Source organism: Accipiter gentilis, chromosome 14, assembly GCF_929443795.1.
Source record: "Accipiter gentilis chromosome 14, bAccGen1.1, whole genome shotgun sequence".
In the NCBI taxonomy this organism is placed as follows: Eukaryota; Metazoa; Chordata; class Aves; order Accipitriformes; family Accipitridae; genus Astur; species Astur gentilis.
In genome coordinates this window covers 13,765,442-13,778,460 of record NC_064893.1, presented here as the reverse complement: position 1 = coordinate 13,778,460, position 13,019 = coordinate 13,765,442, and the positions used below count along the sequence as shown (strand labels likewise).

Genomic DNA, 13,019 nt, shown 5'->3' with positions numbered 1-13,019 from the left:
CCTCAACTGCAGTAGTAAGGTTATGTTAAGGGAGACACATCTGCTACAGTCTGAACCTTACACAACACATTACCATTGCCATACATCTAAAATAGTTGCTAAGCTGTTTATTTACAGACATAGTGAATGCGCTCCTTAAATAACTCTGTTTTACTTAGGATGGTATTCAAGAGTAAATGTTGCATCATTTATCTGGGTCTGTCAAATATGGACTGACAATTTGGAAGCTGCAAGCACAGGTTTTATCTTGACTCATTGCACAGAGATAGATTTTTCCTTTGGTCAATGAATTCTCTCAAGACACTGCATTTAAAAGCTTCAGATGCATTAACAGCCAAATCATACTTTTAAAACAGAGGTTTTGATGTCTGTTGCAGAGCTAGTAGGAACAAGAAGCAATGATACCTACAGGCTTTCTTGCTGCCTTTTACATTGCTCTTCTCTCATTACATTTCATGGACTTAGGTGTAAAGGTAAAAGAAAAATCTTTATTAGGGAAAAAAATGTCTCTGAAAGAAACAAAGCATCTCAGTTATGCCCCCTGCTTGTGCAACAAGAAAATGAAGCTTGAGGTAGTGCTTGCCAAACCAGACTGCAGCTGGATCCATAACATTATTGATGAGTAACTGAAGTTTATATATACTGATAGAGTCAAACACCAACACTCTAGACTAATGAAGATACAGACACTCTTCTGTTTGATAGTATCTAACAATTTGTCAAGGGACTGTAATTGAAGCCAAAAGACAGCGTGTTTGCTCTGCATTAAAATACAGTATTTCATATCACACGGCTAGAGTAATCTAGTATTGAGATAGAGCTTTAGATATCTAATAGAAAATGGGATGTGTCAGTTCAGATGAGCAATCCCACAAAGAATGACTATAATACTCATATAAAACCAACCTGTGGACAAGCCTGTGGAATGGTAAGACCATGAAGTCTCCTACACCAAAGCACCCAATGGGAAATGAACTGCCCCTCTAAAAATGATACAACTGCCCTGCTTCATATAGAAGAGATTCAAAGACTCATTGCCCATTTCCGCTATTCCACCCTCATCCCTGGTATGCCCATGAACTAGTAAGACACAGAAAAATAGACATAGCTATTTTGAGTGCCAGTGTTCAATATGTAACTATACTGAGAAACGATTCTCAGAAGGAAATTCTTGCATTGAAATAAACTTTGGGTATCACTGCACTCACTCTGTGGTTCTTAGAGGTCAAACAAACAGGTCAACTTACGTAGCTCTCCTACTTTCAGTATTTCGCACAGCATCTTTGTCAGCTCAATGCTACTTCGGCCAAACGGGCACTCATGCTTGTCTTCTCGACTGCTGTTCTCCAGCACAATCTGAAGGAGTAATCAAGATGGAAAATAATCAGTTTGAAGAACCCATGAGTTAAAGTACTGTCCTCCACATCCGACATTTACAAGATATACCAGGCTCAATTCAGGAAAACTGTACAGGGAGGCTCCGTTTTCACAAACCTTAGCATTCCCCCCAGCTAAATTACCTATGTCTGAGGCAGTCAGCGACACAGAAGCAGTGCTGCTCCATGAGCAGTTGGGAAGCTTTGCCATTCCTATGCAATGTTGCTGTTCTGTACCACTCTGGCTTGGAGAAAGTGCAGTAGAAGCCAAAGAAAAAGAAATAGTTTCATTTCAAATTTGCCAGTTTATAGACACAAACACACCTAGGAGGAACTATAAAAAAAAAGAAAAAGGAGGGACACAAATTGCATAGCTGGATTCAGGCTAGTCAAGTGTCAAAAATCAAACTGAAGTCCACAAATGAAGAAAATGTGTGCATTTTCTCTATTATGGAAGAAACTTGTGCTTGCATGCAAAACACTTCAGGGACCTATCACTCTTGCATCAAGCCTGTAAATGCTGCAAAAATGACTCAAGGAGAGCCTTTGTATTCTCTGCTGAGCGACACGGCAAAATAAATGGGAGAAAAGAATTCCTTGCACATTTTCACACCCATTAAGTTCTGCCATATCAGATGCAGTTGGGATAAAGTTTTCCCCAGCACTACAACTAAACAAGAGATTTCACTGTAGATGAAAAAATGACTTATCAAAAAATACTATAGAATTCACTTGAAGCTGTGAGCCTGAAAAGAGAGCAAAATAGGGGCTAGGAAAAAAAAAGAAATGGTCAAAACAGATTTGCAGTAACAAACTTTGCCACTTTAAAAAAAAAAAAAAGAAATAAAACATATCCTGAACAGCTGCTGCATAGCCTCAGGATGAGAGACAGAGGAAGAAAATGAATTACAAAGGTAAGAGATCTTGCCAAGCACCAGAGAACCTCAGAGGCTCTCTAAATTTTCTTCACAAACAGGTGTTTATACATAGTACTCTGCTTTGCATTCCTCCTGTCTCCTTAGCTCCCATCTTCATCATGGTTTTTGTTTGTTTGGCTTTTCTGTTGGTTGTGATTTTGGAGTGAGTTTGTTCATTTGTTTTAAATCTTCCAATTTTGTCAAAAAGAAAGCTTTGCAAAAGGCTCCAAGGCTCGAACGTCACCCAAAACCAGGAGGAGAGGTGGAGGAGAGGACCTATGCAACACTGGATGGCAGCAAAACCTTTCCCTCCCTCCCCAGATCTTAGCTGTGAGTGTTTCATGCTCTCTTATGTGCAGAAGCCTTCTTTGTGAAGTGGTTAAAGGTAAAAGTGGGAAAAGAGTGAAAACCCAAAAGCAAGTAGGAAAGCTACGTGCTTCACATACCATGCTGAAGCCTCTTCACCAAGCATCTATTTTAGTCCTACTGTACAAAGGACAGCATCTAGCTGATACTCTACTCCCAACCCATCACCCAGGGTTGTAAAAGGAAAGTTGCTCTCTGTTTTATGAGAGTGGATGATCACTTTGTTTTGTTTTCCAGTGGTAGTGGTGTTTTTTTTAAATCGCGTAGACTTCCCACAGAAGCTTAGAAAGTCACTAGGAATATGATAAACATTTGAATCCTATGAATTTTTACTGGGCTTTTCCAACAGGACAGTGTCAGAATCAAGTTCACCAGTCTGCGAAGAGGAGTTATGTTTCCTTCTAAAAGTTCTGGTTTAAATTATGTGTAATTGTTCCACATCATCTCTGGATAACAGCTGTACCAAATCAAAGAAACACCCCTGCAATTTTTATTTTACGTTGCTGCAGCCACTGTTCAAGGAACATGAGAATATGACTTTGCATTCTGGATGAGTCATCCTGCTTCAGTCTCTTTCATGGAGGACAGTGCTACATTTCCATACCCAAATGTAGGAATGATGATAGAGTAGCACAAGCGCAATGTTAAGCTGTGTCTCAACACCTCCCTGAGATCACTTCTTTTCTTTATTATTATTGTGTTTTATCTCTCACATAATAAAACATAAAATCTGCATACTGGAGCAGGGCACTGCTTTGACACAGATTTAGATACAGGAGAGAAACACTGGTAACAAAATCAATGGAGAGGCAAAATGAAAGGGCAAGGGGGAGTGGAAGGGAAGCACTCAGATCAGCATTCCTGCTCGCTTCTGGCAAATGCATTTTGTTGAGTTTCACATTAACACGACATATTAACATTTCATGAGCACATAAATATTTAATGGTGACACCATATATGCATATAATGTAAGGCAGAATTACAGCAATCAATAAGAATGCCAGAGAAATAGTTAAGGCCCTGTGTATTGCTATACAGCAAATTAAATGGCAATTTAAGTAATCAATATGTAAAGCAGCCTTGAAATGATCCTCAGACACACTCTCTGCAAGCATCATCTTTTAGCATTTGCTGTGCAAAATAAGGCAGAGCTGATGTTACATTTCTGTAAGAAAGAAAGATGGAAGGCCCTTTACTACATCTAAATATCTGTAGGCAAATGTGGCAGATATGGATCTTCTGTAGGAAACGGGAATGGTAAAAAGGGAAAGAAAAAAAAGCGGTTCTTATAAATACCCAAAGAGAAATCATTCCTAGCCTTTGCAACAGATTTGCAACATTCATTATTATATTTGTAATACTCTTTTCACGACTTCACAACTCATATCCTGTTCCAAAATATAATGCTATAAATACAGCTGATAAGGGCATGATTTTAATGTTATTCCCCTTATCACTCTGGTTATGGAGGAGAAATAAGCAGCAAATGGACATGTTTACTTCATTAACTGGTGAAAACAATAGCAGGGAAAGAAACATAACACAGCAGCTCTAGACTGAAAATACTGTTGCACGTCTACAAAGCATGCCACTGGCTTGATTCATGTTTCTATCACAACATCATAGAATCATTTAGGTTGGAAAAGACCTTTAAGATCATCGAGTCCAAACGTTAACCTAGCACTGCCAAGTCCACCACTAAACCACGTCCCTAAGTGCCGCATCTACACATCTTTTAAATACTTCCAGGGATGGCAACTCAACCCCTTCCCTGCACAACCTGTTCCAATACCTTTCAGTAGAGAAATTTTTCCTAATAGCCAGTCTAAACCTCCCCTGGCACAACTTGAGGCCATTCCCTCTTGTCCTATCACCTGTTACTCAGGAAAAGAGACCAGCACCCATCTTGCTACAATCTCCTTTCAGGTAGTTGTAGAGCGATAAGGTCTCCCCTCAGCCTCCTTTTCTCCAGACTAAGCAACCCCAGTTCCCTTGGCCTCTCCTCATGTGCTCCAGACCCTTCACCAGCTTCGTTACCCTTCTCCAGTCACACTCCAGCAACTCTGTCTTTCTTGTAGTGAGGGGCCCAAAACTGAACACCATATTCAAGGTGCTGCCTCAGCAGTGCTGAGTGCAGGGGGATGATCGCTGCCCTAGTCCTGCTGGCCACACTATTTGTGATACAGGCCAGGATGCTGTTGGCCTCCTTGGCCACCTGGGCACACTGCCAGCTCATATTCCATCTTCCTTCAGTCCTACCTCAACTCTGGTCTGCTTGGCTGCCCTTTACTTTGATATTAGGAATTTACTTCTGCCAGTTTTTCCTTTCTTCAGTTCTTGCAGAGCTACAGAATTGGGAAGGTCCAACACAGAAACGTAGCTTCTAATACGCTAGATGTTATACAGACAAAAGCCAAAACCAACTCACAGTACAGGCGTACTAAATGCTGCAGATCCTCTTCTCTTCCTCTGCTCCTTTGATCAATACTGCCCATTACCATCAGTCAAAGCAGAAAACCACCATGATGTGTAACACTCAAGAACAACTTTTTTTTTTTTTCTTTAGGGAAAAGCAAAAACAAATCCAGACAAAAATCTCAAGAAAAATAAAACAAAAGAGAAAGAAAATTTCCAAGAGAGGGCAGCCAGGAAAAGTTTGAGTGATGAAAAGGCTTAAATGAGCAAGACAGGAGAGAGAGTTGATTCTTTTAAAAAGTAGATTGTTCTTAAAAAAAAAAACAAACAAACAAACAAAAAAACTCACCAAAAACTAAAAACTAACAACAAACCAAATCAACTGCAGCTCAGAAAAAGCAAGGAAAAAAGTGAGATAAGCATAGAATGAGAACAAAATAGTTTCACAAGAACAATGAGATTAATTGACTAGCAGAAGAGGAGAAAGGAAGAGATTTAAAAATGTTTTTAAAAATGCAAGGAGGTGAAATTTTTAGGAAACCAGTGTTATCCATTTTCTTGACATTTCTACAGATGAAACTCTGTAGCCTATTAAGGCATAGGAATTTGACAGTATTTGTAGCAGCATACAGAACTGTATGGTTTTTACTATTTTTAAGTTACCTACTATATATATTTCTCCTCCCTTATTTACAAATTCCTGCTGTAAATGGAAGAGAAACATTTCCCAATTACCAAACAAAACCCAAGAGTGATCAGAAAGAGAAATGAAGGCTTGATCGTGTTTCCCAAGGGAGACACTTCAGGCAGTGCTGGTCAGCAACTGGTGAGAGGTGAATTTCTTCTGGGATTTAGCCATATGAATTGCCTGAAGCACACTGTTTCTCCTGAAGCCAAAAGTCTTTTCAAGAAGCAGAAGGCAACCCTCCAACATCCAATTGTCCAACAAAACATTTAAAGAGATACAGGAAGGACTATTCCTCCTTAGAGAATATGTTAGATTGTTGTTTTTAACTGTAAGATCTTTTCTACTTCTTGTGTTATAATCAGTGGTGCTCAGCATCACCCAAAGAAGGCTTACCTGCCTTTACAAGGTACCTACCAATAGCATGGACAATAACATAAAATAAATTCAAGTGTCCTGCCAAGATCATAGAAGAATAATGCAAAATCTCCAATAGAAAAAAAAAAATCAAAATATTTTAACTTTACAGCAGTGTTCCTTTATGATCTTCCATTGAATTATTCATCGAGTCCATCACTACTTCAGGAGCACAAAACAAATCCTCAGGGAGGCAAAGGACTAAATTAAGAATTTTCCACATTTGACTACCACGTGCTTAAAAATCTGCATCAGCTTCAATAACAAAGCTTATACCTGCAACTAAGAGTTAATGACTGACAAAAGGCAAAGTTTTGAAGACAGGTATATTCAAAAGCTTCCTCATCAAAATCCAAGAGGATGAAACCACCAGACAGAAATATTCTTCCTTCACTGGGAAGGAGTATCAACTTAGCCAATTCCTTAATCCCTCACATTAAAGATTGAAACTGGCTCAAAGTATACTGCCCATAGCAACTGCAGATGTAATTCTCAGATTCCTGAACCAACCGCAGAGCTTGGCAATGGCATAGAGATTCATTATGGTTAGGAAGTAAATACAGAAGTGCAAGGCTAGACCCACTATAGCTGCATCAATACTTATAATAAATCCCACAGCAGACAGTTCAACGAGCATTGCTGCACTAATAAAAAGGAGCATTTCCCCAGACCTTTTTTGTAATACTGTCTAAAATAATCCTACATTAATAGAGACCATGTTTTCTAGTACTCTGCTGTAGGTTAGTATCAAGAGGTTCAGAGAGCTAGTTAGTAAAGATGGTAAAAACCTCCTTAGACCCAAAATAAAAAGTCAGGCAGCACTTTAACATCCAAATATTGCAGGGATGCTTTTCCTTTTCTTGATGCTGCTTTTCCTTTTCCTAAGCTTCCTTATCACGTACAGTAGGCTTCGCCATTCTCTTTCCATTTAGATGCTTTAAGTAACTCTAGGAAGCAAGTCCTAGGAATATGCTTTCCAAGAAGGATAAGGAAGTATACTTCAGACAGAGTCAGTTTCCATTCATCCTCTTCACTAATTTTTCTTTCTTCCTAAGGCAGCTTGTCATTTGCCTCAACTTCAGCATCAGTGCTCTGCTAAGATCCTACACTCAGCACTGTCTCCTCTAACTTGTCTTTTTATCTTCATTATTTTATTTTCAATTTCCCATGCCTCCTCTCTCCCTTATCTCAGCCTTCCTTCACATTCCTGAGGCATTACAGAAATTCCTCATGGCAAAACTAAAATAAAGCAACAGTTACATCAGTCAGAATTTCAATTTAAGCCAGGATTTGAGAAAAGAGCTGAGACCTACTACAGATACTGAGGAAGGAGAAGAAAGGAGCCACTGACATGAGAAACACCCAGTACTAACTTAACTCTGCATTTACACTGCAACCAGCTACTCCAGGCTTTGTAGAGGACCCACCTCAATTCTGCCATCAGTGACGGGGGGGGGGGGGGGGGGGGGGGGGGGGGGTGGGGCAAAAATCACACAACTTTCCAGTGTGTTGTTATGGAAAGCAGAGAGATTGAGGGATGTTTGGGGAAAAACAAAAAGCAGGGAGAAAAAACAATTAGATATCTGAGTGGAAGGTAAGAACAGAGAATGGAAACACTGGCAGAGAAAAAAGAGAAGACAAGAACACATTAACAGGCTGGGACCCACTGGGCTGAGGCAATTATGTCTCGTGGAAAACTGCATTCCTTCACAAGACTCATATAACAAAGCTCACTTTTCTCTCCACTTTTAGCAGAACAGAAATAAATTACATCCCTTTTCCTATCATTTCTGGGGAAAAAAAAAATGGTATGGCAGAAATCAAACTCAGTTTTATTTCAGAAAATGCTGAAATTATATGTTGGACTATTCATATCTGATCAGGTTAGAATGAGTAGGCATCAGGAGGACTCTCTGAACTGGCGAAAGGATGTGTAGGCAGCCTCCTATACAACTGCATGGGTTAGAAAGTATACGGCAGACAGACTGTGACTCAACCCATTAAAGTTCTGAAAGGTCTCTGCAGGACGCCAGCAATCTTCCTGCCTGCATCACCGGCACTCACAAACAGCACCTGCTCCTCCACTGTGACTTCTGAAAGCTTCAAAAGGAAAAGAACTCCCTCCTCAACCTCCCCAAAAGCAGCAACTCAAGTAGCTGCTGGGCAAGATGTACCTCTGCATCACAGCTGTGTGAATAACTGATTTTCCAACTCAGCAGATGCAGGTGAAAGGGGATTTTCTACTACTGACCCTAAACCAGCTCAATTTTTAATTTTCAGGTAATCAAAATAACGCTTGGCGCAACCAAGGTCCAAAAGTTGTTTTGATTTCAAACATTTTAATAACTGTTAAAGTTTTTTTAAATACAAGAACAGAATATTTAGGAGCATAGCACTAGATATCTTACACATCATTTACAAAAATGTAATAGCAATTATAAATCATACCAAGAGATTAATAAGCCTAATTTTTCAGCGCGTATTCCACCACACTGGTGGCAATATTTTATACTGAAAATTTTACATTCAATATCTGGCAAATATTTGCATGAAATAGATAAAATCAGTGGGAAAAAGGAAAAACCTTTCCTTCTACAGATGAGAGAGTTGAATTTCAGGCTACAGTAAAATGATCTCTTTCCAAGAAACGCTTATTTTTCCCTACACATATGAAGAACCTACTAACCTAATAAATGGCAAAGAATTGGGCATAAACTTGGGTAGCCAGCTGGGCAGAATCCAAACAGGTGGACAGCCAGTGCTCAGACACAGAGCTGCTAAGTCTATCTACAGTTTCTGCCTGACGCACCAATCTCTTGTGCTTAAACAAAACAAGGAGACACAGTATGTGTCTCCTCAAGGCAGAATCTCACCCCAAAGAAGCAGTGAGACCTGCTGGAATATGGCTGGTGGCTGGTCATGAGCACAGAAAAAAAATATAGACAAGTCACCAACCTGCAGTCATCAAAAGCAAATTCATTAGTATAAGAAATGTGGACCCCACCAGAGACAACGTCATATAGGACCTCTTCACTGACTTACTGTGAAATACAGTAACCTCTAAGTAAAATCCTACACTCCCTCCCAGATGAAGGTTATCACTATATTTAGATGCCCGTGAGGAAAATGTAAAATAAGGGAATATTTCAATGGTAGTGCATTAGAAGCTAAAGCATAGTTGCTGTAAATTCAGTTTACCCAATGACATCTTCTTTTTCTGCCAGGAAACACTGTTAAATTAGCCAAGATCCAAGATGAATGGCAGTCCACCCACAACTGGAGCAGTAGCTTTGATTTTGCTGCCTGCTATCAAGAACACCTGAATGAACACTGACTACACATATAAGGGACAACTTATCAAAACTGCAAAGCCAGCGTTTCTACAGAAGCATCCCAGGCACAAACATGGCACATTTAAACACAGGACAACAACTATCAAATTTATCTTTTTGGTTTACAAATAAAAGGAGTGCTCCATTTTGTTTCCTTTAGCTTGCACTTTACACCAAATTAAGTAAATATCATTATTTTACATCAATATTAGCAATCACTGAAATGCATGTGTACAAAAACCAAAATCAGGCAAATGAATACACACCCTCACACACATATGCATACAAAATATTTCAGTTTCATATATTTATACCTCTCTCCTCATTGTATCTTGAAAACAAAATGGATCTGAATAGTCTTGCACCACAAATTCCCAAACGAATCAATGACAAAGCACCAATAAATGGAGATACTAATACCAATGGTAGCATAATAGTATTTCCATGGAAGGGTTTTTCCTCAGACCCTTTTTACACTCAGGAAAGTTTCGAAGGCACATTGATACAAGTTACCAGTAAGAAAAATCTCAAGATATCTGCACTGAATAAAGTGTTTTAAATGGTAAGTTATAATTTTATTTTTAAAATTAGTAGAACATGAAGCTGAAATAGTTCTGGAAACGAACAGATTGGAACCAAGGGGGGACTTGTCTGCTCCAAAAGAACAACAACAAAAAAATTATCTGTCACAAAGCTTTATTCCAATCATTTTCTTCACCGTTAACTTTAATTATACACTGACTGTCCTATAATTATGTAGCTTGGGAAACTGCCAATTATTTCCTGTGAAAAATTTTAAAATTTCTTGCAGAGATACTCAACATTACTTCCATCAATGCATTCCATATACTATGTCATCACCTTTTAAAAGCAAACCGTCTCACAATAGCAATTGATTATTGAAGTGGAACATGAAAAAAAATGCAGTGCATAGCAGTCACTGATAGCACCAGATAATTAATAAAAAAGAGAAAGAAAAGCTAACTCAGCAGGAAACTAATTCAATAGGAAACTTTTTTAAAAATCCAAATGATAGCTAAGGATACTACACAATCAAAGAAAACATGGGGGTTTTCCCCCTCCACTAACACTCTTTCTTTTGGAAGCTCCAGTCATATTGCATAGTAAACAAACAAACCCACACCCCCCTCCCCCCGAGATTCAAAACCAATTAACTCAAAGTCTAAATCAAGAAAAACAACAGTATGTTTATCTGAAGGAAGACAGCAAGTCAAGAAAACATATTACTGTAATTTCAGGAATAAGTATCCAACAGGAAAAAGGTGAATGAGAAATGGATTGTGGTGAAGTAGGTAAGAGAATCAAACAGGCAAAGTTTGGTCATTTTTGTTTCCTCTTTCACCGTGCAACACCCCTGTTTTCACCTTGAAATGCCTTCTGCTTTCAAGATGCAGAGTTATCCACCTGCTCCACTGGCTTCATACCCATGTTCTTCAAACACACTGCAGATGTATTTACTCTTCCTATGAGTACTTTTGTTTGCTACTGGTCTTTGAAGCCCTACTGCCGCCCTCACCCCCACCCCAAGGGCACTTTAGTTTCAGACATCCTTCCCACCTAACTAATCCATTTATCATGCAAATTATTTCTAAGCAGAATCACTTATGAGAGGCAGAACAAGGAACAAAAAGGGAAGAGATTACTAATTGCCTGCCTTCTCTTCTAACTTCTCCTTATCCACTTTTTTCAGTAATACAAAATACCTTCCTAAGGGCCATGCAGCTGGGGCATCCTAAGAAAGTGGCAGGACAGATTGCAGTGATTTGTGCTGTCCATTAAAATGCAGCACTGCCAATAAACTCGGTGAAACCATGACGACTTCCTGATAGTGTTTTTGCTTAATACATCACATTCTGTCAGGAGAAACTTCATATTTTCCAAGTTTGTTTCAAACCAACTCTGGTTTCCAGTCTCGATTTTTAATTACTGCACAGCACGCATATTATCTCATTTCGGGCCTTAGGAATTAAACCCATGGTTAAATAAACTGTATCGCAAAGGGCCAAGTTGAAAATAATCTCTCCTCCTAGGAACCAAAATATTTCCTAGTATCAACAATGAAAAAAGAGAAGAGCTGGCGTCAAACAAGTTGCTCAGTATGCAAGTATTATTTGTATAGTTAACAATTTCTTGTGGAAACTTAACCTTCACCACAGAGAGAATTTTTGTTACAGCATAGCGGTAGAAATATATCTGAAAAAATAATCAAGGTCAACAGGCTGTACAAGTAGAGAAAACTGGTGTTGTGGGAGCTTTGGGAGCCAAAGGCCATGAAGAAAAGGTAATGTTAGGTGTGAAATAGAATGAGATACGAGAAGGAAATGGGCATGTCAGGACCCACAGGAAACTACTGTACACCAGCTAGTAAGTCAAGGAGATGAAAAGACAGAAAATATGGGTCTTTTGTGATCAAAGACTAGCAACACTAGAGGAGTTGTACAACACCATTCATCTCGGAGGCGTCCAGCATGCTGTTAAGATGACATGGTGGACCACTGCAGATGAGTGAGCTACCATGCCAGCAATGCTAGTATAAGCACTAAGTAGAACTGCTCAAGAAAGATGGGCAGGCTAACATACTCCCAAGCTGCGTTAACATTTCCCAAAGCAGCTTTGGGCAAACAATTTAATCTGAGCATGCCTCAGTGTGACGTTTCTAGCGTATGTGTATCCTTTCTCAGGCAGGTAATACATGAGACACCCAGACACTCTCCTAACAGGAATCATACAAGAATAAAAACTGGCATCCCAAAATAACAGCAAAAATTCTCAGTAATGCAGCAACAAAAATGCTGCATTATAGAAACAAAGCTGAGCCAGCAATAAAGTCCATTCTAAAGAGCGTCTAATTACATGCTACAATGAACCCAATTTTTAAGACAGCATTTGCAACATGAAAATGAAAAATAAAAAATTGATAGATGTCAATGAAAGCTCTATTTCAACAGAATATCTGTCCTCTTTAAATTCTTTCAGATTTCTTTAATAAATGAATGTCTCATCTAGGAGCACTGGCTACCCCTACTAAGTATATTCTCTAAATTTAGAATTTTCAAAAGAAGCCTATCAAGTAGCAGTGGTCCAGATCTTACCAAATTTTAATGAGAAACAGTAACCAATTCTTGTTTTATAAACAAAACCACAATTCAGCATAGTTTATCCAGAAAACACACTCATTGCCCTGTATGTGAAACAGCCCTTAATTTCAGGGGTTTATAGGGGTTGATAAATATTGCTGTATTGCATGCTACCACATTGTTTTGTAACAGCTGTTGCTAGATGCAGACTGAGGAGAAAGATATATTTAAAGAGCAGATCTTACAATCTTGTGGTCTCCTGTTATGTCCCTGGATCATCCTGGCCTGGATATCAGCAGACCCTTTACAAACCTATTAGAACTTTGACACTAATCTACTTTGAGCAAAAACTAGATGATAAATTAAAAGTTCACTCTTCACTTTATAGTAGAAATGACTGGTGTGTCTACTGT

At 39.0% G+C, this 13,019-nt stretch overlaps 1 protein-coding gene across 3 annotated transcripts in view; it reads right to left on the bottom strand.

The window, feature by feature from the left end:
• Window positions 1–13,019, bottom strand: part of ELMO1 (engulfment and cell motility 1) — a 311,101-nt gene that overhangs the window by 153,723 nt on the left and 144,359 nt on the right. For all 3 annotated transcript variants that reach the window (XM_049816140.1, XM_049816139.1, XM_049816138.1), the window contains exon 16: window positions 1,248–1,356. In XM_049816140.1, the coding sequence (XP_049672097.1) occupies window positions 1,248–1,356 (109 nt within the window). The remainder of the gene's footprint in view (window positions 1–1,247; window positions 1,357–13,019) is intronic.